Here is a 27,980-nt window from a genome sequence, read left to right as displayed (position 1 = left end):
TTGTGCGATACCTGTGATTCACTTAAAGACCAATCCGTAAATTCTAGGAAGTATTTATACTTAGATGATATAGCCATTGATATAGCCTACAATCAGTGTTAGTATTCTATCAATTATCATTGTCTTAGTATGATGCAGAACTAGGAACTGATATCCATTGTAGAGTATTACTTGTTACTTTGACGTCTTTTACTCAACCTGATCTACGGATTCTCCATCTTGTTTTCAGATGCTCCTTCTGTTCGCGTCCTTTTTTTTTTTTTTTTTTTTTTTTTTTTTTTTTTGAATATTGAAGGACCAATGCCCCTTCAGGCTGCAACATGTGTAGCCCCTCTGCTTTTTTCCACAGGCCCAATCCTCATCCCTTGTGCTTCTGTTCTCGTGTGGCAAGGGCTGGGACTGCTGTGTACAGGCTGACAGCTTGTGGCCAAGAGATGCTTTTAAGTGGTTCTCCTGAACCTGCAAACCCTGGGGGTTGGGGCAGATATGTCTGGTAATATATTATGTTCCTTGATTATTTGGTAGAAGCAGAAGAAAATGGGTGAAAGTGTATTTCTTTACCACCTTATATTATCGTATGAATGATTTCTAGTTATATGTGAAGTATTTCAGGTTGATGCAACCAAAACAATTTTAATTTATCGACTAAAAATTATTATTTATATTTCATGAAATCAAGCATTAATTAAAATTCTAATCATACCAAAACTGGCCTTATTTTTATTTTTTTTCACTTTTCACATTAGAGGGAAGGACAACTTTGTAACAAACTTCCAGTTGTAGTGGTTAAAGAACTAGGTGATCCAAAAGCTTGAATACAATTCTGAATGAGTTTGAGTGATATTAAAGGAAGTGTTCCATATAGCCGCTTGTTCATAACAAATGTAAATTGTACACACTGACATATGTAGTGTATGTCAAGGTCTAATGGGTCAATTCTGGATGTGAAAATAAAGTACAATTTCTTTTGTTTTGGGAGCCCTCTTCCGATGGTATGGTAGCTGTTCTATCAATAGCTCTCGCCAATTGTGTCAGTGAGCAGGTGGTAGGTTTATGGGGAGGGGGGATTGCATACTCATTCACATAGGATAAGAATATAGGACAGATGTGAATTTAGTGGCTGACATTAGTTGTTTGACTCCTAAGTTTCTACTTGGATTCAAACAGAAGCAACTATAGTGATGTGGAATTTACTTCTTCTAAAGCAGAGGCACCTAGAATCACTTATGTGATTAAGATTACATTTGACTCTAGACAAGAGGAAGGTTTAAAAAAAATAAAAATAAAGGCCAAAAGGAATTGGTCCTTGAGGGTGAGAAATTGGCTTGAGCCAACAAAACAGAACTTAGGTAATTTTTCTTCTTTCCTATTCTTTGTATTGTTCTTATTCATTCAGATGTAATTTTCCTTCATCTTTTTCTTTTTTGGGGTTGAACTCTGGTTCTTGAGCCCTTGTGCTTGTTTTCTTCTTATTATTCTAATGCCCTCAAAACTTTGGTTTTGAATTCCTCTGTGTTGGCCATGTCTTTTTCTTTCCAGTTATCATAAGTTCTTTTAGTGGACATAATTATCACTAGATTCCGACCCCCCCTTCTTACATAAGCATTGTGAGTCCGTACAAAGCCCTTGTTGCAGGTTAATGGATACGACCTATAACACCTGGCATTTGACTGGAATCTGGGTATGTTGGGTAAAACTATTAGGTTTCCTTTTAGTGATGAAATTATGGAATGAGATCTAATAGATCTGCTCAAGATCATGGTTTTTTGAGATCTTGAGACGAGATCTTTGGCAAGACCCTTGAAATGCAATAACTTGGTTTGACTGAGATCTCGGTCCACCTAGCCTGTTTAAGTTCCCCATTTCGAGCGTGACCCTCTTGACTCACTGACAACTTCCCAAGTTCATTTTTTTGTGGGGATTTTTGTCTCCTCTTGCCAATAGCTTTCCTAAGCCACAACAACTATTCATGGGCCCAAGCCTGAATTGCAAAGGAAATCTGAGGCCCAAAGTGAAATAAAGCTTCTACAGGCCTAGGGGCAGGACCCTTGTGTGTGTTGGGGGAAGGTCGTTGGCAACAGAATGTGAAGCATGAGCCCAACACTTCTGGTTTGAACTTATGATTAATATATGGTGGTTGTATTATTGTATTCTCGGGAGTCGAGATTGTGATGTTCTATTGTACTTATATGGATGGAATTCTCTTGCTATTTAAGTTATTTGATGTGTCTTATCACTTGCTTTTCATTTATATGTCCTAATGGTTCTACATTTCATGTTTTATACCCTTGCATGTTCATTCCTGCAGCATGTCGGTTTCAAACTTAGGGTTGAGGTAGAACTCATATGTAGGGTTGTTTTCTCACAAATCTAAGAGCACCAGTGTGTTCAAAAGGCTTAAAATAGGCTAAATACGAACTTTGAGCCCCAACCTGACCCTTGAACCCCCCTGAGATGGGCCCTCAAGTTCATTCGAATTGGCCGGAGAAAGTACCAGATCTTGAGTGAGATCTTGCTTTTTCTCAAGGGCGAGATTGCCCTCGAGAGCAAGATTTGGTGCTATGGATGAAATCATAGATTGTTGCTTATCGACTGAGAGCATTGCAGGAACTTATTTCTTGTTCTGGATGTGCCATCTAGGACTTTTGTCATCATTTAGTTTGCTCCCCCCAATTGTTAATTACCCTTCCCTTCGTGGTACGAGATCTTGTGGATTCCTGGAGAATTTATGTTTGTGTTTCATATGGTGTTTAGGAGATTTGAAGATAGCAGATCAATTGACAAAAGAGAACTGATTTACAAGATATGATGCATCTGTATTTAACATTTAATGCATCTATTCAAAATATTGAATCTAGAAAGCAAAAAGATGAATTTTGTATTCTTAAATATTCTGATATATGTTATATATGGTGATTAAATTTGTTATTACTATGAAGGAATTGAGCTGATTTCCATATGCATAGAAAGTAGTTTTGCTGGACAAAAACTGCTTCATTTTATTGGTGTCCCATATTTTCACAAATTCTTGACGCATATCCAGGCAAAAACGAATGGGACCTGATTTTCATTGATTTTTTGTTCCATGCTTCCAGTGCATCTGGTTTATCTGTTGTCTTTGCAATTCTTTCTCATCTTCTTGGAAGAATGGTTACTACTTCTGGCTTCATTATTGGTACCTTTCTTTTTTCTCTGCAGTGCTTTTGTTGCCCCTACTGATATTCAGGTATTTACAAGTGAAGCAAGGAATAAATTATCTGCTAAGTGTCAAGGTAAGACTGTCAGAGATTTTGCTCGTGCAGTGAAGGAGATCTGTGAGGCTTTTGAGGAATTACAACAGGAGAAGTTGGGTGCTTGTAAAGATGATATTGATAAGACAGCTCTTGGCTCCTCACTTTCAGTGGATGGTGTAGATGCAGAAGTGAATGGTCAGGGTCAGATAGAGACACTTGAACAGAAGGAAAGTCCAAGTAATGAGGCATCAGGTGATGCTGGGTATGGGTTGGAACGCTGTTCCAATAGGCAGTGTGAGACTGATGAGGTGGATACAATGCCTAGTGCCTCACAAAATACAGAGCAGAATCCATCTCCAGTTTTATCCATTAAGAAGAGGAACAAATCATCCAATAATGGCACAAATTTGCCTAAGAAAGAGGCAACCCATGTATCTAAACAGAATGTTCCTTCTCCACTCCAGGAAATCTCTGGTGATAAGGATAGAGACGGTGAGGATGTTCACCCTGATGCTGAAGGAAGTTCTCCTTGTGGTCCAATTGATGGTGAAACTGATGGTACCCCAGCTTTAGCTTTGTCTGTCTCTCAGAAGCACTCTGGTGGAGGACAGAAGGCAAAAAAGACAGTTACAGTATTGAAAAGGGAGCAGGAGGCTGCAGTTGAAGTAGTAAAAAAGAAAACTTCAAGGCTGTCATTGAAACATGATGGCTTTGATTCAGAAGGCTCTGTTGGTCATCTTGACTCTGGAGCACATCTACAAGATCGAGGACAAAATGAAATTGCTCCATGTGATACCATTAGGATTTCACATGAACATGAATTGGGATCAGATTTGGGTGTCAACAATGAAAAAAAGGTAAAAAACATGGTAAAAGCTAAAAAGAAAAGGAGAGCTGATTCACTTGAACAATGTGATGTTGGCAAGGATGGTATAGACAATACCAAGGAGGGGGGCAAGGATGAGCAATCATTTTCTAAGAAGAAGACCCAACCTGGGCATAAAGTGAATAAGTTGGCAGCAAATGAAGACTCACGTCCTGCCAAAAAGCCAAAGCGAATATGCATTGGTGAGGATACCACCCAGAAATCTGTCACTAAAAATTCAAGGGATGATTCTCTTAGTCCAGGTGGTGTTGACAACAAAAGTAATAAACCTATGGAGAGTAAAAATGAAGCAGTTTTGCCACTGATGAAGCGCCGTCGCTGGACATTGGAGGCAATGTCTAATTGTGCCACAGAGGCTTCTGGGGGTAAAACACAGAGGAGTTCTGACATCCATAAGAATAATGTTTTGAGCACAGATTCTGATGAGTCTCCTGTTAAATTCCAGTCAAGACGGAGAGGGGTTTGTCGGTTGGATGATCATGATGAACAAGAAAGTCTTAAAACTCCTGTTCATGTGGGACCAGCCAGCTTGTCTAAGGATTTACCCTCAAAGTTGTCAGCTTCTTCTCAGAATGCACATCATGAGAATCTCAATGATGCTCAGCCGAATATTAGAGATGGCATGGATGATCATGTAGGTTCTGCTGGACCAGTTGAGAGCCCTTCAAAGGATGGAATATCCTCTGCCAAACTTCCTCATAAACCTTTGACACCCAAATTAAAGCAAAACGGAGAGAAAAAACTGAGAAAGCCAATGGCAGCACAGGCTTCTCATAGCCCTGGTAATTCGGAAGCACAGAAATCATCCACCAAGGAGGGTAAGCCAACCTTACTTTCTCCGAAGGATGGATTGGCTACTGCTGTGAAGCAAGTGGAGCACAAAGTCATCAAGCTTCAGACTAAAGCATCCAGTTCCACTTCTAAAAAGTCTCAGGCTGGGACTGCAAAAGGTTCTGGTCTGAGTTCTGATGGCTTAAGCCATTCTTCCAATCAAGGAACAATCCAGAAGAGCAAGCCAGCCTTGACTGCAGAAAAAGTGAAGATGAATGTAAAGACTAGTTCACAGATGAATGATTCTGCTGCTGTGGAGTTCTCTACCCTCAATGATTCTCAGTTAGGCGAACGGTATGCATCACCTTTGCTATTGCCTTGATTTACTTTTGGCAATTTGGAACTTCTCATGTTTATTTTATGTGCTTTCTCCTTTCCAGATCCAGTGCCGTTGGTGACGATAGAGCTACCGCTTCGTTGACAGACTCCATGTCAATGAAGCATCTTATTGCAGTTGCGCAAGCAAAAAGAAAACTTGCCCATTCACAATCTCTTTCTCATGATCATTCTATCCCAACATTTGTTTCCACCAGTACAGTGATTCAGGAAAGAAGCCCAAGTCCTGCTTCTGCAGTTCAGCCCTTCTTGTCTGGCACTAGCCATTCTATGCAGCATGATGTAAAGGGAGTCTATGGGCACTCATCCCTGGCGTCTCCATCTCCTCATTCTCGTCAAGTTGCTTTGCATAATCAACTAGAGCATGAAGATCCTGAAGAAGGAAGAGTCAATTCAGGACAAAGGGCACCTGGAGGGTCATTAAGTGGTGGTACTGAGGCAGTTGTTGCACGAGATGCTTTTGAAGGAATGATAGAGACATTGTCAAGGACAAAGGAAAGTATTGGCCGTGCAACCCGTCTAGCAATTGATTGTGCAAAGTATGGAATCGCCAATGAGGTTGGTAGTACTGACTATATTTTCTTGTCTTTTATGTTATTCAATGCTTGTTTCAACTTTTATGTAGACTTATTGTCCGATAAAATGGTTAACAATTTGTACCCGATTATCATCACACTCACAATTGTATCAGGTTAAAGCATCTGATATAACATATATTTTCTGAGAATTGGCTTCATACCAGGAAGCTATTTTTAAATACATTTATGTTTCTGTGTTGGAAAAAGTATTTTGCTGGGTAAATCTTCCCTCACCTGTTCCAGCTGATGGGTCATTGAAGATGTAAGATGGCTGCTTTGATGGTTCTTTGACTTGATTCTTCCTTCGTTATGCTCTACAGCTGCACATAATATATATTTTAGAGATTCAGCTTTTGTTTTGTCTCCACTCTATGTTATGTAAACATGTATATCTCACATTTTATGCATGATTACGTACAGCGAAAAAAAGCCAAGCAGCCTGTATAATATGATTCTTTTGGTGCAATGATGCCTTGCTGCCTATCATTTTTATGTCCTTTGAAGTTAGTGAACTTCATCCCTTTAAATTCTTCAAATAACAGATCCAGTATCTAGCCCAAGTGTCCAATATCTATTCACCTTCTGAGCAGCTTGGTTTTGTACTGCTGTGCTCTGGTATCTTCTATATTCCGTTTTTCATTTTTTCATTCTTATTATTAATGCACTGCCATAGTAGTGGTAGACAGTAGACTATCCTTTTCGTTCCTTCTTTCTTCTTCTTCTTTTGTTTTTGGGGGTGGGGGGTTCCTTGCGTTGACAATCACATCATCCTTTGCCATCTGATTCTCTTATTGAGTTCTCTTGGTAAAAAGCAGTTGTTAGAAACTTTGTTTCTGAGATCAAACCTAATTACAAGAGTGAAGCAGTAGGCTTTCTGGGGTGCAGCTACCCAAATTTGTCGAGAGAATAGGGAGTACGAGGGAAGAATTGGCAGCAAAAGAAAACCACAGTAAGCAACCCTTCAAGTATAGTTAAGAGACTTTTGGGTCACAAGGGGAAATCAGTTCGTCAACAGAAACATTTTAATCGCAACACTCCTCTGAATGGCCAGGCTATGTAACCTTGTTCAATTGTGGAATTATTCTTCTACGAGTGTGTTCCATGAAGTCTTATTCTCCATTTCCTACAGGAAATTTCAGTCTTTCCGGACTGCTTCTCCTAGTTGTGGAATCATTCTTCCATGATCCTGTTCTATAGTGACTCTAGTCCTAACTTTTCACTTATCCCACCCAACAAGATCCAACCTTAGAAAAATTAGCATTCTCCACCTGAAAAGTATGTTCTCTGTACTTACAATTTTTCTACATGCTTGTGAATTATCCCACCCAACAAAAGTTACCTCTTATTTCAAACTGCAACACCAGTTGCTAAGATTGTAATATGAAAGATTTTGAATGCAATCTTTGCTCTTTTTGTCATCATTAGGAACATGGTGGAAGATCTCACCACCTCGAAAAATCGAGATCTCGGTCGAGATATGCAAATTTTTGGCATCAACTAAGTGGCCCATCTCGGTGGGGTTTAGGGTCCCAATCGGGCTGAAGCTTGGTATTTAGCCTATTTAAGGCCTTTGAACGCATGGGTGATCTTGGATTTGTCAAAAAACAACCCTAAGTATGATTTCTAAGTTTACCTATAGTGTGAAACCGAAATATTGTAGGACTAGGGAATGCAAGATTATACAACATGTAATATAGAACCTTTAAGGCATATAAATGAAAAACAAGTTTATCAAATGCATCACATAACCTAAATGGCATCAAAATTCTATCCATATGAGTATCACAATCTCAATATTCAAGAATAAAATAATCAAATTATACAACCATTAGAAGTTCTATATAAGTAATAAAATCATAAGTTCATAAGACAAGCAGAGAATGATTGATCTTCCTTTGACGTTGTAGATGTGCTAACAGTAGTTGCAAGTGAAAATCCAGCCAAAATCCGCAAAAAAAGGGTGAAAATTTAGAGTTCTAGCGAGATCTCGAGTGAGATATCCCAACTCTCTGCTCTCGATCTCCATCTCCTCTCGCTTCTTTGAAAAAGTGAGATATCTTGCAAGATCTCCCACCATGATTAGGAAGATCAATAAGCTGAAGCTGTTCTGAGTAGGTGTGGCATGCTTGTGTGGTGAGTTAAATTTTAAATCCTTTGCTGAATGCAGGTTGTGGAACTGCTCATCCAAAAGTTGGAGAGTGAGCCAAGTTGCCATCGCAAAGTGGACCTGTTCTTTCTTGTGGACTCCATCACACAATGTTCTCATAGTCAGAAAGGTAGGGTCTGGGATAATTATATATGTGGAGTTAACAATGTGATACAGTTTTCTAATGCCGTCTATTTTTGGTATTATGTCAAGGGCATGATATGTTGGTTGTGTCTATATTGTAACACCATTCTTGTGGATAACATAGTGAGCAATGGATTTTTGTTTGTAATGTACTCTGATTACTTCCAACTTCTAAATAATCATCTTCACCCCCTAGGTAAAGATTTTAGTTACTTCTCTCCTTTTTAATGGATGCATTCTCCTAATGTTATTATATTTTTAATTCATGTGGAAGGTATCTCCTAAGCTATATAATGCTAATGTTGCTTTTACTTCTCTTTGTTTTGATCCTTCTCATAATTCTCTTTGTTGCTGTGCTTATACATTGATTGATGTGTACCTGTTGTGGGGAGGGAGAGAGATACGATGCATATGACTTGCATGAAGGGCTTTATTTTTGGAATAAGCCTTGGGTTGCTTATGTTGGTGTTGGGCCTTTCATCCCATGAATTTTCTTTGTAATTAGCCACTTTAATGTGTAGAAGCTAGGAAAACAAGATTTATTTCACCTGCTTAGTTGGGTTTTGTATGGCAATGTTTCTTTTACACTGTTCCTGAGTCAGAAACAGATTTCTGTGTCTTAGTGTTGGGGTGTCTGTATCAACAAATGCTATATGGTAAAACTGGAAAAGAAATTTGTTTTTTTGTACCAGGAAAAAAAAAGGTAATACACAACCATTGCATGTAAAGAGAATAATTTCTTCTATTTTGTGGTGATGGTGGTGATTCGTGAATATTGAGTCTGTATTGTGTACATTATTGCTTTCAGTTTTTGGTCTCCCCACCCCTTTTTTCCTTCCCAGAGCTTCCTTTTGCTCTTTCTCATAACTGTAGCAGAACCATTTCTATTATCTGGTCTGTTCTCGAGAAAGGGGGAAAAAAGGGAAAAAAAACACAAAATGAACCAGGAAGACAATAGATCTATCCATTTCTTGCCCCACAACCCAGAATAGCACCAGAAATGACTTGTTGGAAGGTTGCCATAGAGACCTTTAGAGGCCTCTTTGTGTCAGTTTCCTTCATTATTTTAGTTCCACTAGCAATTGATGTCACATTATTAGTTAGGGATTTTGTTAGACCACCTCTTTTTAGTGTACAAGTCTCTTGTGTAATTTTCCTGGGGGCTACCTTGTATACAAATTTGAGTAATGTGAAGTGTGGGTGAGCATGCTAAGCCTATTTAACCCACAAATCAGTAAATTAGAAATAAAGATAGAAATTAGTAACTTAAGGTCCGAAACAAACCCAGCCATCAAAAGATTAGCCTTGGCTTGAATGGATATAGACAAGATAGTAGTAGAGAGAGCATTGCTGCAAGATTAACTCAATTCTGGTGGTTGGATTGAGGGATATGGCCTTGGTCTCCAGAATAGAAACTTATTAAACTTCAGCACTGTAGAGCAAACCAGCCTACTGATTGGCTCGAAACTTAATCAAGTGATGCATTGCTGCAAGTTTTTGTTATTGCTTGATTTTGATGGTTGGGTCTTGATGTTAACCAGGTTTAGGGCTAGGGGGAATTTGGTAGTTTCCCTAGACTTAGGGTTTGCCCGGGAAATCCAGCAAAAGGGGAAGTTTTTAGGGTTTCTAAGGTAATTTAGAGCCTGCTGAAACTGAATTCCATATCTGAATCCCATTGTAATCAGAATTCCATATTTGAATTTTGAATTCAAAGGCCAAATTAGGGTTTCGGCTAGGGTGGTAGAAGGCTACTCCTTGCTGCTTCTGCTGAACAGAGCTGACTTTCTGTTGCTATCCTGTCAACCAGAATGCGATTTTATTGATAGAACTTGATAAAATCAGATTTCTTGAATTTTAAATTATTTGCAGAATCTCAAGGAGGAAGTGATAGGTTTTCCTAACTAAGGTAAATAGGACTGATTTGTAAAGAATAATGTTAGGGCTTGAACCTAGGGCTTTTTGTGGTCCAGTTGGGGGTGAATGGAGCTGGGAATTGGGATTTCCTATTGGACAGGTTGCTGTATCGCTGGGAAGAGGGGGGGGAAGGGGAGGCTGTGATTACTATTACTAGAGAAGGGGGTACGGGAGTTGTGGGGCTTAGGGGCAGGGCTTAGGGTGGTCATAGGGTTTGGGGAATCTAGGGCTGCAGACAAGGGAGGGGAGGCAGGGAAGGGTGGGGGGATGGTGCTGAACTTACTTGACTGCTGAATTTGGATGCTGTGATGGCTTTGATGATTACTTGTGCTCTGCTGGGTTGAAGCACTCAACCAAGGCCGACCCAACAAGGAGACCCCAGTCCGCAACTCAATCAAATTATTAGTCATCAAACTGAATTTTACATTGCTAGAACATGCTATTTATAGCCTGAAAATAAAAGACACTGACTGGGAGATAAGGTTTCCAACTCTAGAGTACCACATTCAAAAAGGAATCAAATTACTACAAGAATAAAACCCTCGGATTGGAATCTTGTAAAGACACTTGACTTGGGACTCGTTAGCACTTCCAAATAAAAACAAACTATATAAGATAAAACCCCCCTTTGGATAAATAAATTTATCTTATCCACAACTAACTTTTAAAGGACTTGGAAACAAAAGTAGATCCATGACCCTTGGATTGAGGGGAATCTATTCAGATCCATATTGAGCCTTTAAAAGGGGCTGAAAATGACCAAAATACCCTTGGTGGCATTCGACCAACTTGGATTGGCCATTTGGATCTGGATTTTGGAATCCAATTATTTTCCCGGAGTGGGGGGTGGGGAGGGGTTCCTTGTGTTCACATCAGATCCACTTTTTAGGGTGGACGAAAAATAGAAACTTCTCATTGAATGGTGGAATGAAGTGGATGGATGAATGATTAACCGAATAGAGGGGGGACATGAGATGGAGTAAGGGCTAGTAGACCTAGTGTGGTTTGTGAGATGGAAAGGAGAAAGGAGGATTCGATTCACTAAATTCTAGTCATTGATCTGATTCAAGTGGAGGAGCAGCAGCAGCAGTTCAACAAAGGGCAGTAATAGCAGAATTCAAACCATAGTTGCCAAAGTGTTGCCTAGACGGTGCCTAGCGCTGCTTAGGCGGTTTTTTAAGGGCAAAAGTGATCATACACCTGTTAAGCCAAAATGTGTCATTTTTGTCAGTAAAGCGTTGCTTTGGCATCCTGAGCAACACTTAAACCAATGCAGTATATTTTTTTTGTTTTTTATTTTGGGGAAGTTGATTTCTTAATTTATAGAATTTGTTTTTTTAACCTTTTATTTCTATGTATTCTATTTACCAACTTTTCATTCATAAACTTATGTGAAATTTTTACACTCTGAACATGGGATCATACCTTTTTATTTGTTAAACCTAAATGAGTCAATTTGAGTCAAATGGATTGAATTGAATAAAGAAGGTTTTGTTCCCAGATTTTGGTTCAAGTCTTTAACAGCCTTTCCCTTCTGTTTTATACGTCATCATATAACAGACTTTTCATTCATCAATTCTGTTTTATACGTCATCATCTTGTGAATTGTAGATCTGTGGTTTAAGTCTTTAACTGTCTTTTTTCCCTCTTTATATTCAGAATTCTGGTTTACATGTCGTCCGTCATGTTGTAGATTGGAAATCTGTGATTTAGGATTTTAGCAGCCTGTTTTTCCCCCTTTTATGGTTTATGGTCATAAATTTGTTTTATATGGCATTATGTTGCAATTGTTAGCTATCTGAGTACTACTAATAAATATTAACTGATATTAGAATTTAGAAAAATTAAATTTGAATGCGATTGATTCTGCTTAAGCACTGCTTAGGCTATGCTGAAGCACTTAAGCAGTAGCTCAAGCACTTTAGATCGCCTAGTGCCTCATCAGCTATGCTATAAACATGAGAAGATGAAGCAAGGATAAGTGGAATGAGCCTTCTCAGCGAGGCTTCTTCAGTCCTAGGATTTAACAGTCAAAAACAAGATTCACTAGACCGTAGGTGTTTGACCTTTCCTTATCATTCAAATTGGGCAAGAGAATAACATACTCAAAGTGAAGCTTCAGATCAATTCATCATCATCATCATCAAGCCTTGCCCCAACTAAATGGGGTTGGCTACATGGATTCTTGCCTTCATTGATCAATGCTGAACCCTTGTCTTCTTTTTCGGGGGGGGGGGGTGTGTGTGTGGGGGGAGGAGCGAGGGGAGGGGAGTGTGGTAGTTGCTCTAGAAGTTACAAGGAAAAATAGAACATACTAATCCTAAAATAGAATATATATTACTGGGAATAAAACTGATTGTTATCACTAAAAAATAGAAACAAATTTAACAGCAGCTAAGAGGCAATAAAAATAGAAACAAATAAATTCCTAACTTCCTGACAAACAAAATTGACCCTTATGAAAATATACCCATGGTCTTGTCTAGCTCTTCTAGTGTCATTCTCACAAAGTCAACTTAAGGTATGTGAACTGTGCTTTGGCCTATTTCTACTGCATAATCGAGTTAATCAGATTTTTTTTTTTGGGGGGGGAGAGGGAGGTGGTGGGACATAGCTTTTACCTTGCTTTATGAGAGATTATGGTGAGAAATATACTGACAGTTTGTTGATGAGAGACTTGGTTCTCCTTTATTTTATTATTCTGAAATTCCTTCTAATTTTAAAGCTAATTGAAATATTTACTGTTGTTGTACATTAAGTTTACAATCTTATTGTGGATTGGTTATCACTTGGAACTGGTCTATATTACATTATCCTTTATATTTTCTAGCTTAAGGTTTTATACAATTGATACACCAGACAGTATATATTTGTCAGTCACTTGATGTTATTGTGATACATGAGTTATTATGTATGTAAGTGGCTCGCTGCTTGTTTCGCTATTTATTCAGGAATTGCTTCAGCATCATACATTCCAACAGTACAAGCAGCCCTGCCTCGTCTTTTAGGGGCTGCTGCTCCAGCTGGATCAGCTGCTCGTGAAAATCGTCGTCAATGTCTTAAGGTAATCATGACATTACTTTAATATTGAAAAGAATTATTTTTGAGGGGTGGGTGGTGGTTCTTGTGCTGATTTAAAAACTTTTTAGTAAATCTATGTGCTTGAAGGATCACCTAAACTGGAAACTAGGTACCTAACAAACTCTCCTTTTCTTTCCCCCAGGTTCTGCGGTTATGGCTCGAGCGGAAAATTCTACCTGAATCAATTCTTCGGCGGTACATGGATGATATCGGAGTCTCAAATGATGATATGACTGGTGGATTTTTTCTGAGACGTCCGTCTCGATCTGAGCGTGCTATTGATGATCCGATCAGAGAAATGGAAGGGATGCTTGTTGATGAGTATGGGAGGTATTTGTCTACTTATTGTATTTGCTCCCCCCTTCTGTATTGGGTGCTGTTAATAGTTTGAATGTTATAACTTATAATCTCCATGACCCGTCTTTGTATCTGAATTCCTTGCTATTTTTGTCCCCTATTAAGCCTTCTTTTGTGTTTTTTCCTTTATTTTTTAATGATTTAAGTGTATTAATCTCCATGTTGTGGGAGTGAGCTTTTGTGATGCTTCTTCCATATTCTTCAATCAGAATTTTATTTCTGTATTCACTTCTGAATATATGGTTCTGTCTTCCAATTTTTACTAGCCCTTGCTGCACGAAAGTGAGGGTTGTACTCTGCCTGTCTGATGTTCTTTTCTTTGTTTTCTTGTCATGCATTTGTTTTTTTGTCAGCAATGCAACATTTCAGTTGCCTGGCTTTTTACCTTCAAGTGTCTTCGAGGATGAAGATGACATTCCTAACAATTTATGTGAGGATGCTGGTGAGAAATCACCTGTAGAAGTGACGCATTCCATTGAAGATCCAGAAACCAATGCAGTTACTCCTAGTGACAAGCGTCACCATATTTTAGAGGATGTGGATGGTGAGCTTGAAATGGAAGATGTTACAGGATCTCCCAAGGATGGGCGACTCTTTAATGGGAATGATTCGTTTGAATTGGGCTCACAGCAAAACAGTTCTGATAGGGCTTCAGAATCAGTTTCTCATAAAATTCCCGAGTTGCCCCCTTTGCCTCTGGGTTCACCACCATTGCCCTTAGAATCTCCGCCTCCACCTCCACCCTTACCTCCTTCACCTCCTCCTCTTCCTCCTCCTCCTCCCCCACTTTCATCTCCATCGCCACCTCCACCACCACCCCCACTGCCGTCGCAGCCACCACCTCCATGGCAGCCACCTCCGCCATCGCAGCCACCTCCTCCATCGCAGTTGCCTCCGGGTCCTCCACTATCATTACAACCACCGCCACCGCCACTGCCACAGCCACATTTATTGCCAGCCCAACCATCGATGCTATCCCAACAATCCATGCCACCACAGTCGGTTCCCCCTCAACCACCACCTCAACCATCACTACCACCGCCTTCATCACAACTGGTATATCAGCAATCTGTACCTCAAGATTATTGCAGGACCCAAAGCGTAAGTTTCTTTGATTAGTGTTTCATGTTCCTTCCTTATTATTGATGAACTGTATTTTAACTTCCAGTTTTCAATGCAGGGAAGCCAGCTACTACAAATTGCAGGAAGTGCTTCTCATCCTAGCCATGGTAATGCTGCGAAACGGAATGAAATGTTTCCTCAGCAGTTACCTTGTATCGTGCCGACAGGAGTTTGTAATGCACGCGAACCATCTGGATTTAATTCCTCTAGACCATTTGAATTTGGGCATAATGATATGCAACTAAACCCCCAAACTCAACCAACACAGCAGTTTCAACCACCCAATGGACCTTTTGCCCAGAGGCCTTACCATCCTGCTCCGACCGTGGCCCCCCCTGCACAAATCTCGTCCAACCATATACATTATACAAAGCCAATTCATCAACGCATACAGCCTGGATACTCCCATCCTTACTCTGTACAATCCCTTCCCAATGGACAAAGGCAATATGTTCCTGATGAGCAGCGGAGAATGCCTTCAAATGAATTCAATCCTGATAATCATCATGGCGTGTGGATGGGTGGAGGGAGAGCTCCAAATTCCGGGCCACCCTTTGCTCAAGAAGGTATGTGTGGCATTCTGTAGGTTTTTTGGAAATGTGCAATTGTGATTTTTTATTAAAGAAAAGGTGACAAATAATGGAAGAAATGAACAAATATTAGCTTTCTCTGCAGAGGAAAGTATTATTTGTTTGTGTTGCTATTTTCTTGGATTTCACTTGGTGTTCGTGTTATTGATGGAAGAAATGAATAAACTTTAGCTTTATTTGATAAAGCAGCTACATTTTATCAGTCACAACACCTAGATCACACAGTGGCTTTGGGTCCATCAATTTAGTTGCGTTGTTGAAGCCATTTCTATATTGTGTATGTTGTTTTTCTGGTTGTTGATGGTCTGAGGAAGTGTCATCACATGCCCCTTCTCATATTAAAGTTTTGATGTTAAAATTGGTACCAACAGAGACTGCATTTTGGTTTGGACTCTTCTTGACAAATAGTTGATGTATAAATTCCGTCAGATCTCATAGTCTATAAGTTTTTATAATCAATGAAGTGGAATGGATATGTTAATGTTTACTCTTCCAAGGTTAGTAAGGGTCAGGTCCCCAGTGCAGTCATTGATGCATAACAGAAGGGAGATCCACATGATGACTTCCACTTTTCTCATAAGTGAATCTTACTCCATTGAAGCCTCTCCTCTATTTTAGTTGTTTTGGCTTTGGTAAAGTGATTTCTTTGTTTGTTGTTCAATGTAAGTTGGCAACTTGGCATGTGACTAGCCTATGAGCATGGTGGGAGATCTCGCTCTCGAGCAAGATCTCGCCACTCCAAAATAGAGAGATCTCGACCGAGATGGCGAGATCTCGGTCGAGATCTACCAAAATTTTGGCGTAATCTCGGTGCCCATCTCGGTGGGTTTTGGGCCCGTTGGGCTGAAATTTGGTATTTAGTCTATTTAAGGCCTTTTGACACTTGGTGGCCTTAGATTGTGGAAATACCCTAACTCGTCTTCTGTCAACCCTTGTGAACCGAATGTAGAGATATCGTAATTCATGTTATCAACTATAAAGTATTAATACATTACACATCAAACTATCAAAGAACTTAATGGCTTCAAATTTTACAACCATAGAAGTTTTAGACTTTTGTGTCATAAATCATAATCCATAGTTCACAATCACAATCACAAGGTTGTGGTAATAAGATTACAAGACAAGCAAGAATATCACTCGATCGCATCACGATTCGACGGTGGCCACATATAACTCCCAAGTCAACTCATCACTATAGTATGTCACATATGGTTTACTGTCACATTAATTGGTTTCCATGAGTTAGATCAAAGCTTGTGGATCAACATATTTTACACTAAACTCACACACCCATTGTAGAATATTCTATTTGAGAAATTCAATTTGGGGAAAATCTTACCTTTGTTGTAGTCTAGTTGAAATAGGCTTGATGATGATATTTGATGTTGTAGATGTCTTAAGATGTTTAGAGTTGAATCCCCAACAAATTCCGACAAAAAATCAAGTTTTTGGCAATTTTTTATGGTTGCAGCGAGATCTCGGCGAGATATGGCGAGATCTCGGCGAGATATGGCGAGATCTTGGCGAGATATGGCGAGATCTCGGCGAGATGTGGTGAGATCTCCCATCTCGCAGATCTCGCCTCTCATCTCGTCTCGCTTGTCATAGTGAGATTCTCGTGAGTCTCGGCGTTCTCGCGGATCTCCCCCTGCCTTGGCATTTGATAGAATGTAATTGGGTCTTTCTTTTCAGGCCAACGCCTTCATAACCCAACCCAAGGCTCACTTCCATTAAATAAGCCCTTTAGGTGATTTACTTTATTAGGCTATCTCTGGACTTGGGGTCAATGTATTTACATCTCTGAACTCTTTTTTTGGAGTCGTACAACTCACTGGATCAATGATTGATTTTCTGAATATCCATGCTTATCACCAAACATTTTTGCTAATCAGAATTTTGAATACCCTTTCTAATGTGGAGAAAGAAGAGATGAGTGGATTTTGATAGACTGCTTAATTTCTAAACATGAGCTAAGACCTAAGACCACCTGGATAAGGTGTTCATGGTCTGATTCCATAGAGCGGGAGATTTTTATGATTAATAGAGGATCTGTTATGCTCTTTGGTAAGTCTTCATATAGAAGAATCCATAGATCTTCTATTATAGTTAACAATTGATTAATTCTTTGTTGTGGTATTGATGGATATAACGTTTATATTTTACACATGATTATTTTTCTAGCCAAAAGCAAGCGGTGCCTGTTAGAATAATTTCATGCCTTTACAATCTCCCGTGAACATTAAGTATGATGTGGATTCTGCTTTAACCGGTTGACAGCTCAACTGCTCTGTTGGTGTGTCATGGTCTGACTTAGAACAGGGAACCTGAGATTTCTGAAATGGTTTTATCTTTGCTGGCATGCTAGATTATTTTATATGTAGGTACTGGGTGGACGATGTGATGTAGCCTTTCATTTGGTTCAGCTAAGGGCCAATGCTGCCAGGAAAATTAGAACAAAACCAACTCGATATTGAGAACTAGGGTTTGCTAACATGTTAGGGTTAAAGGTGGGAATGAGGGGTAATCTGGTTCAAGCATATGCCGTAATGAGTTGAAGTTTCAGCTCAAGTTTGGGTCTAAACAGAAGATAAGAATATAGGTTCTGCATTTAGCGTTCAGGGGAACTCTTATGTCTCTATGGCTTGATGTAACTTTGTGATAGATGAAAGTTATGGGCTGCAACTAGGATCAAGTTGTAGGGGGATGGAGTGGAAGACTTGTACCAATGTTCAGCTAATTTTGGTGGTGGGAAAGAGATAAACTACTTACTAAGTTTTAGGGTTATAGGCTTGAGGAGTTTTAGGAGCTTCAATGGCTGGGCATATCTGAGATGTGTATCAAGGGTGAGGTGACTTGAAGAGGGTAGATTCAAAATAAACATAAAAAGGGGGATGAGGTCAGGATCTCCTTGCTAAGGTGGCATGCTTTCCAAGCAGCAGTCTCGAAATGGCAGGTCTTGTCGTATACTGATTCCTCAATTAGTAAGAGGAACATCTCTAGGGTTCCAAACGCCTAGCACCATGAGCTTACTCTTGGACTTTGAGCCAGGGAAACTGGACTTTAAACACTGTTGGCTTCTTCATGCAATAGGGATCACACAAGATTTTGCTCAAGCAAAATAACCTAAGCCGAACTGATTGTAATCTTTTATATGGGCTAAGCAATAGAGAAGTCCTTGGACAAATAGGACTTGACTAAGACTTAAAAGTAGGACTATAAATACAAAACCAGACTTTAAAAGACTTGGAATCAGCTTAACTAACCAAACTTGACTAATAAATTAGATAGTCTAATTATCTTTTCATAAACAACATCGGGACCTCATCACTCTCCCATGCATGAGGTGGTATAAAGGGTTGATTAACTTAATCGTTCAATTAAAACACTGAAAATATATAATGAAGTACTACTATCGGTACTTGGTAGTACTAGTTGAGTAGTTGGGACTTGTGGATGTAGCCATGTAGGTCTTGGATCATCACAAGGTTTACGATATTATTTTCTGTTATCCAAGTTTATATGTTATGTCAGTAACCCAAAATACTTATGTTGAAGCATATCATGACAGGCTATTTTCGTCCACATGTTGAAGTGCCTACAAATAATATGGGTTTCCAGCATCCTGTTCACAATCCTATGCCATCAGGACCTCCAATACCAGGTGATCTTGACTTTTGAGTGGGGAAAGGATGCATCGCTATGTCCAGAAAATTGTTTCTAGTGCTTGAAAACCTAGTATGAGCTATGAACAATTTGGTGTTTGTAGTCCGTCCAGGTAACAGTGTTGCTCAGATGCCGGGTAGACCAGATATCGCTGCAGTAAATTGTTGGAGGCCGGGTTAAGGGTCGTCTCACATTCTCACCTAATTATTTGGAACCTGAGTAAGTAGTTTTCCTTAACTAGTAGCTAATGAGTTGCTTGAAGATTAGATTTTTCTTTTCTTTCTTTTTTCCTTAACAAAGTAAATAGTCATGAGAAAAAGCCTTGCATCTGTCAAGGAAGATTTTTTTGCCCATGTGCACAAATGAAGTTTATTGTTTGTCTTGGTTTTCTTCAATGTAATGAATTAATGTCCTTTGTTGTGTGAATATGTTCAGAGAACCTGGAGTCCTGCACTGGAAAGGAGATTTGCACTTTGTGCTGCTTCAGAGGAAGATATATGCTCCCAGATGCCTTCTTCAACTTCCCAACAGTGAGGCACCACTGCAGAATGGTGTTGAGATCTGGCTAAATTCTTGGCAAGACTGTATATTGTAACTTTGTCCCTGACAACTTCATGCTTTAGACAGTTGCTGCTAAGTGTAACTGTGTAGGCTCTTGTTTTTGACTCAATTGAGCAAAACCAGTTCGTCTGTAATTATACTGTTCATACAACATAAAGAATTTTTTTAAAGATAAACAAATTTTGGTGACTGATGGTTTCTTTGTGGTGTTTGTCTTCCTAAAAGGGTCATTTTTCTCATGGCTGTTTGTTTCAACTTTCAACTACATAAGTGCTCATTGTTCAAATATTTAAGAGTTTAAGATATGTATGACGTTTTTGGGTCCCTATCATGTGATTGGAGAACAAACTAATATAGGAAGCATGCCCACACTCTTAAAGGGCCATGCATTCGAAGAATTCATGATGCGCCTATTCCTCTCAACATGAACAATGAAATGTGTTTGCTCATTGCCACCTCTTATGTTATAAATACCCAGTGCCAGCAAGTTGTTAATAACTGATATTGATGAGGACATCGGAGGAGGATTAATGATGTAGAAGAGGAGAAATCAATGTACACTGCGACATTTCACCTCACAGTGGCTAGACGTGCATCTTTTGACTTGTTTAGATGCATAATTCTATTTACTTATATGTAATGTGTTGTTGGCTTTTTCATTTTTTTATATATTTTTTAATTTAGTGCCAAATTTTTTGTTTACTACTGCTGTTGAAAAGGTTATGGCTAGAAAAGCAGTTGTTAAAAGGTTATTTCCCATACTCTGTCCTTCCTCTTCTTTTTTTTCATTCTTCTTCTTCTTCTTATTCTTTTTCACCATTTCCTGCAGCACAAGTGGTTCCCTGCTACACCTGGGACAAACCAAAGTTGGTGTGAAGCCAAACTTCTTTCTCTTCTCTTTCCCTTCTCTCTTAGGCTACTATCGTCTTCCTATTTCTTTTCCACTGGTCTCTCAGTTTTCCCACTTGTGCCTTAAATAGTAGCTTCAAAAGTAGTGGTGTTTCATCAATGAACATCAAGGAAGCACTAAGGATAGATTTTTGGAGTTTTGTGGTGACTTTGGACCAAAGCACAACATTCTAAGTCATGGGCCAGCAGAGAGAGGTACTGTCTATCATGTATATTGTATTGAGTTTCCTTGAACCTCTAAAATGAATTGTCTACACTTATATTTTGAATGTTCATCATTTGTGGTTCCTTTTTAATTTGATTTTCTGTGTGTATGTTGTGAGTTGTGTTTGTAGACCTTCCCAAACCTAAATTTAAATCTTTAGCCTTGTCTGTGAGTCCTTGAAATGTATGCAACTCTTGTCCATCTTGGTTTATTGCATGATCTGTGCTCCTGTAGGTTTATCTTTTTTGTGCAGGTTGGCAGGTCACAAGGATGGGGACTTCTTAAAAATGTGTAGACCAGCATTGAATATTAGTCAACTAGTATAAATGTATGATAGAGTAGAACTGAGAATTCAATCTGTTGTTTTGTTAGGTCAACGAATATTGGCTCAATGGTAACATTTTTTTTGTGGGGTTGTTGTTATCATTGTTGTTGGACGGTGAGGCTGTGGGATGGGAAAGGGAAGTATAGCCTCAAATAATAGAAGAGAGTGAAAGTTAACAATGGTTTATATTTAACAGAGTCGAATGTAAAGCCATGGTTGCAACAGTGGTAAAAGTTGCACTGTTGAGATACTTTCTGAATGATCTTGGCACCAATAAAAATTCCATATGACTCAGAGGTATCATATTATGGTAATAAGAGTGACACTGCCATCATGAAATTCTATGTCAAGTGCAGTTGCAGAGGTTGTAACGTTGCTATGTTACAACCGAGTTGTGGGTTCGAGACTGGGAACAACCATTCCACCATTGGTAAGATACCCTAACCTTCCCCATACCCTGTAATGTCGGGTGATTCGTGCACCCAGTACACCTTTTTTTGTTTTGGAAGCACAAATAGAGGCCGGCTGTCTCTTTTACGTGTTGAGACCTTTAGACCTTTATGGTCTATCCTGAAGTTCTGTCTTGTTTATTCAAAAGATACTGCTTCGTCCAATCTAGTGAAAACAACCAAAGGCTTTTCTAATTCAATGTAGCACCTGGTGGATTTCAGTTCTTGTGCTTTAAAGCTACCTGAAGCAATTGAATTTTCAATTCTTTTGCTTTAAACCTACCTGAAGCAATTTAACTATTTAAGAAAACCAGAAGATTTGTATCTGGCCTCAATTTGATTAGTTCCATCAGCGGGATTGACAAGAGTTGTGTCTTGAATAGATGCATGAAACTGTGGTTCACATTTAATTTTGTGTTTGATGTGGAGGATTCCCAGTCAGAAACATCTTTATTTTGATCGTGACAAGCTTGACAGCCATTTGATATGTGCCTCTGCTTGTTTGTTTTCTCCATAAAATTCTTGGCTGATGAATGTTGCAGATGTTGGAAGAGGTGGTAGTTTGTTTCGCAATGCTTAGACAAGCCATATTGGGGGAGAGAAATGAAGTTCACTGACTTTCTAGTGTTGCTAAAGTCAGCTTAGATATCCTGAATGCATGGATTACATGTCTCAGAGGAGCCTAAAGGAATCTTGTCAAAGTATTTGTTGAGTTTTAGATTGGATGATGTAGGTCCCAAGAACTAAACAAGTGAAAGCCCAAGGTCCAAAGAAACCCCTAGTTTTGCTTCCCAACGGTACTGTAGTTGTATATTAGTAGTTCACAGTTTTTCCCCCCAAAGCCAAATAAAGTTCGGTTAGCTAAGGGAAAGGGCACTTTTGTAATTCTGCCCAACTTTTGAGCAGGGACAGTTTAGTCCTTTTATTTGTTTAAATCAGTCTTTTATTTCAAGTTGGGGGTAATAAATGCAGCCTATTGTTGGGAATCCCATGACTGGTTAATTTATGAGACCCAAGTCAAGTCCAACTGTGAAAATATAGTCTGCCCTAGTTTAAAGTCCAAAATTTACTAGGATCCATATGGTATATATAGGAATAGCCCACGGCACCCAATCAATTGGACAAGACTCTTGATTATGTTGAAATTTTCTCCAGCTTTGCTGCATATTCTCTGAGTCTCTTTGTTTTTCTTTGTTATTATAGTAATAATGGTTGTCAAAGCTTCCACCTGGGCCCATCTTTGGGTCAAGGTGACGCCTTGTCACCTTGCTTGGTGTCGCTTTGGTTTGCATTGCCCTCTATCGCCTTGCCTCACCTTGACAACCATGTATAGTATTACAGCTTTAATTAGGTGTCTTCAAGGTGTTAGTGAGAAGGTTCTTGGTGAAGACAAGCCGAGATCCTCAGGTTGATGATTTTACCTGCACGGCCATTCCAGCACATCCATGGCATTATACATGTTCCCCCTCTGCCCCCCCACCCCCTTCCCCCCTAAAAAAAAATCCCTGTCTCTGGCAACCAGCGACACCATTCCCCTTCTCTTACTCTCGCATAATTTTTCTTTTTCTTTTTCCTGTACCGGAACCAGCATACAAGATTCATCAACTTTGGCCCCATAGTCCCTTTGCAGCCCTGACCTTCGATCCAAATTCGGAACTACATTGAATCCTGGCCGGCCAAACCATCTAGACTCTCATCTCTCTTTTTGTTTTACAATCCAAATGCCCATGAGGCCCTTCGAAACTAAAAAGAGAAAAGCACTTCAAAAGTTTTTTTTATGAAAAGGGGGGGGGGGGAGTGCATTCTGAAGGGGGTGGAGGAGGTCTGGTGGTTGAAGAAAATAAGGTCATGAATATCCTTATTGAGGCGGCGCGATTAATGCAGCAGTCGGGTCAAGATGCGCATGGAGGGGAAGAAAAAGATAGGGGTCCCCGTTTTAGTAACAAGAATTAAAAAAATACATAGCATAATTAAATAAATGTGAATCGTGGGAGAGTAATTTGAGTATTTTAATCTAGGGAGGGAGTGTGATGCAGTTTGGCTGTCTAAAAACAGCGTTAGGTATACGGTTCCTCCCTACACCAGTACTATTAGGTGTATCAGGTTAGGGGACCCCCTTACTAGAAACTAAAATCATGGGTCTAGGTTTAAGGGTTTAATATATTTTAGTTAGCCTAATACCTATTCTATTTAAGTCTTATTTGAAGTTGTAATTCCTATAGGAAAGCTGAAGTTACTATTGACGTGAACAGTAACCATGAATAGTAACTCTAGTCCTGATTGTGTCCTTGTTTCTGTTTTAGTCCTACTGACTATATATGTCATGTGAACAGTTCATGACGTATACTATCTTATGTCAACCAATGTGGCTATGCATACTGATGTAATTGCTCAGTAAGCTTACAATTTGATTAGTGAAACTTCATTTTGAGCATTTTTGTTCTGAGTTACCCCCCCCCCCCCCAAAGAAAAGAAAAAAAGAAAGTGTCTCCATTGGAGAAACTTTGAGATTGTTGAAAATTCTGCAAGTTAAGGATTAATTCAAGCATTCTGAGGGTTTTCTTCTATCACAGTGAGTTCGTCATCTTTTAGTCCTCTAAGTCCTGATCCCCAATTACCCTTTTTCTTTATTAAAATCTTTCTCTAGCCCAAACTAGCCATTAGAATCCATGGGAAATGCACCCCACAGCCTGCATACATCATCCCTCATCCCCTTCTTCCAATCAAGAGTATTCTACCCAAAATCTAAGGTTTTAACTCCACCCCCTTCCCCTTTAATGGAGTTTCATAGTCCCAAAGTTCAAACTTAGATATACACGAGTCTAGTTGTTAGAACCGTCTCGAACTTCAGCGATCATCACCGTATCTCACTACTATGCTACCTAACTTCTCTCCAACGTCATCCCCATTGAACTGCTATTACATATGTTCTTGTGTACCTCAAGAAGCTACCCTAAAACATTAAAACCTTAACCTTTTCTAAGATCCTGGAAGATTGGCCGCTAGTTGATCCTATTTAATCTAGGGCTACATAAGACTGAATAATTAGGGGAACAAATTAGTGGAGTGAGATCTAGTAGCAGATAAGTGTTAGGGAGTGAGAAATTTTCCCATCCCTTTTTCTTAGTTCAACCCTGACACTAATCAATTCTAATATTCTCCTTATCAGGAGCTGCTGGTTTTTGAGGACAATCTTCCTATTTCCTACTGAGGATTGATCCCAATTTTGACAACATGTATAGAAGAATTTTTTTTTGAAGGAATTATAAAGGTTCTCCCATCCATGATCAATTTATCCTACATTGATTGGCATTCTCTTGTGGTTTCCCTTGCTGGTTGATTTCAACAGGAAATTTATGTTGGTCTCATTGGTTTTGCTGATCGTATCTCACATCATGGCATATAAATGTGTATGTGTCATCTGCTACATCTGGAATTAAGGTACAGACAAGAAAAGACTCTTTCGCTTGCTATTGCTATTAAAGATGATGGAACCATTTATTTTGTGTGGTTCAGGTTTGTTATTTAACTGTTGCTGGTCATTATCTCATAGGACATTTTCTTCACATCTCTTCAGAATCATCAGTGGTTCTTCAGTCAGGTCTCTAATGACGTATGGTAGTGCTGTTTCTGCTACACTCTATGCAACTTTATATCTGGTGATTACTTACTGTTGGACACTGCTTTCAATATGGACAGCCACAAGCCAATCCTATGGTGATGCAGGTCCGGCGCCAAGTTGGCTAATTTCCCTTTGAAATCAACTTAAGGTTGATAGATATGGGTGTTGTTGGGCCTATGTTCAACAAGTTTATGTGGTCGTGAGCCTACTCTATGGGCCCATAAGTTTTGCGTTTAGGTCAAGTAGGAAAATAGGTTTTTATTTTAGTGTAAGTTCTTCTAATTATGTAAAAAAATTCTGTGCAACTTTAGTTATAAGGGCAGAATAGTCTTTTTCTCATGTTTTATTTTAGTTTTAAGACTATATCAGTCTAGGATATGACAAGTGAGTCTTTTGAAGTTTAGTTATAATCGTATTTGAATTTGGATTAGTATATTAGTGCAACTAGGATAATCATTTTAAGGCTATAAATAGAAGACCCCACATGTAACAGAGTGGAGAAATTCAGAACACAATTAATAAAGAGGGTGTTGCTGCCTAAGAGCAAGGTGTTAGTAGAGCTTCTCATCAGTGGTAAGGGACCTCCTTGTGATCGAGTAAGTTACCTAGGGCTTTTATTTGAAGGATACTCCTTCAGTGGTTCTTGGAACCTGCCTTCACTACTCTATCGTCTTCTCTGCCATTATAGACTTGCTTACAGTCAAACTACAAGTCAGCACTTAATTCCATTCACCTTCTATACTTCAGTTGCTGTTTTTGCAAACCCTACCGGGCTTACCCCCATTCAGCTCTTTTTCTTTTTCTCCATAAACCGTAGACTACCAAAATTCTTTAGTTGCTGTTTTGCAACCCTACCCCCATTCAGCTCTTCTTTTTCTCTACAAATCTTGAGTACCCACATTCCCAAACCCTATCCTAAATTTCTTTGCTGACCTAAACTCCCAAACCTTTGATCCTAAAATGCTAATTCTTTGCTGCCCTAAATTCCCAATCTTAAAATCCTAATCCTAAGACTGTGAAACCCTAACCCTATTATCTTAGAACCTTAACTCTAAAACTATAAAACCCTAATCCTAAATTGGTAATCCAACGTAGACCACTTACACCCTAACCTGAGACCTCTACAACCATAATCCCATACCTATTCAGACCCTAGTTCAAGACCCTTGATACCTAACCCTAATTCCAGCATCCAGGAGGGAACAAACCAGCTACTGGGTACCTAAAACATTCAAACAGGGGTCCTAATCTCTTTTAAATCAGACCTCATTTATAACTTAGTTTGACTCTAAACTGAGACTTGGATCAGTTCTGGCAAAAAAACCTTGAAGCCCTAATTTCATCCTCAAGCTAAACGTTGATTTTGTTAAGATCCTAGAAGAACTGACCCTCACTTGCATGAGGCTACACCATATGGCAGGGTGGGGAATGATGCTTAGCATGTGATATGAAGGCAAAATGGCTCATGCATGATACAACTACCTGGTTGGAGTGACTCTCTCAAAATACTATGCTACTCTTCAAGGTCCATGATGGTAATTAGATCATCACTCTGATTTTCAGTGTATTACTGCAATTGATATTGCTACAAACTGCAAAAATGTGGATAATTCATAATTGTGTGGATGATTTCACGGATGGTCTTAACATCAAGTGTGATCCCATCTGAGTGCACATTCTTAGCTGATCTCTTTTTCCCAAGCGAGCACAAGCCTATGCATTGCCACATTGTAGAAACGCATTGGTCTGCTGTGCCGCATACCCTTGTTGGTCGACGATTTGCCCTACAAGTAGGTTCCAACCGTAAACCTGTTACTGATGGAGATCTGTGGGCTATTCGTCGTTTTTTTTTTTTATTAATCATATGAGCATTTCGAGAAGCCATACCAAACCAAGGTTAATTGCTACAACTTTGACTTTTGAATTTAGTCTTTCTTTGGAGGAATTACATGAATATAGGCATATGATTCAAGCTTCTATTGCTTTTACTACACCAGCACATGCCACTTCTTCTATTCCATCTTTTTGAAAATTTCCCTACTTATATTTTTTTTTTTGTTTTTTCATCTTTGTGCATCAGTTGTCTCTATCTACTGTCTAGTCCATGGATAATCGATTTTGGCGGTATTGATCCCATAACAAGATCTTGTGGTCTTTCTTTTAATAGTTTTTCCTACACTTGGCAAGGACAAATTTCAAGTTGTTAATGTTTCTCTCTTATATGGTTTTTGAAAAGTATCCACTGGTTATTCTCCTTCCATCAATGTATCTTCTAGTTTGCATATTCCTTATTTTCACTACTTACCTCCTATCTACTAGTAGTCTAAGGATTTTATTGTAAAGTAACTTTCTCTCCCACTCATGAATTTTTTTTAAGATCGAGTAATAGGGAATGTGGTTTTGGGGTCTTGTGTGATCGACATATTCCTTCAGAGCTCAAGGAAAAATTCTATAGGACCATTATATGACCAACTATAATGTGTGGCGCAGGGTGTTGGGCTGTTAAGAAGCATCATATAGATAAAATCAGTGTAGTAGAAATGAGGATGCTAGGATGGATAAGTGGCAAAACTAAGAAGAATGAGGTAAGGAATTATTATATTAGAGCTGGACTGGTTTGGGAGAAGCTCCAATAAATGAGAAGCTACGTTGATTGAAGTGGCATGACCACGTTCAACGGTGGTCTTTAATGCCCCTAAAATGGAGAATATTTAATCCAGATCGACGGAATTAGAAGAACTAGAGGCAGACCTAAGATAACCATAGGAGAAGTGGTCTAGTCCTTGTATTTGGTATGTCCTCAAATAGAGCTATTTGGGAAGGCAAGGATCCATGTATGACCCCGTTTAGTTGGGACAAGGCTTCTGTTGGTATAATACGGAAGGTGATTGGATGTGGTTAAGTGCTTGTTAATTTGTGCATGCTTGATGATGGTTGTTTGCATAGAAAAAATTCGAGGAACACTCAAGTTTCAACCAGGTGAAGATGGGAAACCTTAGTGGGAAACTGAGAAATTTTGAGGAAA

General features: G+C 39.2%; 1 protein-coding gene across 2 annotated transcripts in view; it reads left to right on the top strand.

Annotated features, from left to right (window-relative positions):
- The window catches only part of HUA2 (Tudor/PWWP/MBT domain-containing protein), a 31,567-nt gene extending 9,064 nt beyond the window's left edge, over positions 1–22,503 (top strand). The window contains exons 3-12 of one of the 2 annotated variants that reach the window (XM_089159566.1): positions 3,199–5,244; positions 5,331–5,844; positions 8,032–8,140; positions 13,020–13,132; positions 13,292–13,479; positions 13,860–14,607; positions 14,687–15,194; positions 18,790–18,882; positions 18,997–19,103; positions 19,320–22,503. In XM_089159566.1, coding sequence (XP_089015692.1) covers positions 3,199–5,244; positions 5,331–5,844; positions 8,032–8,140; positions 13,020–13,132; positions 13,292–13,479; positions 13,860–14,607; positions 14,687–15,194; positions 18,790–18,882; positions 18,997–19,064 — 4,387 coding nt within the window. In that variant the 3' untranslated portion in view covers positions 19,065–19,103; positions 19,320–22,503. Of the gene's footprint in view, positions 1–3,198; positions 5,245–5,330; positions 5,845–8,031; positions 8,141–13,019; positions 13,133–13,291; positions 13,480–13,859; positions 14,608–14,686; positions 15,195–18,789; positions 18,883–18,987; positions 19,104–19,319 lie in introns of both variants that reach the window. The other variant, XM_089159565.1, reaches the window with a different exon arrangement.
- Positions 22,504–27,980: the final 5,477 nt, after the last annotated feature.

Source organism: Hakea prostrata, chromosome 6 (assembly GCF_041222555.1).
Source record: "Hakea prostrata isolate BN-2017 chromosome 6, UWA_Hpros_2, whole genome shotgun sequence".
In the NCBI taxonomy this organism is placed as follows: Eukaryota; Viridiplantae; Streptophyta; class Magnoliopsida; order Proteales; family Proteaceae; genus Hakea; species Hakea prostrata.
This window is presented reverse-complemented; position numbering and strand designations above follow the sequence as displayed.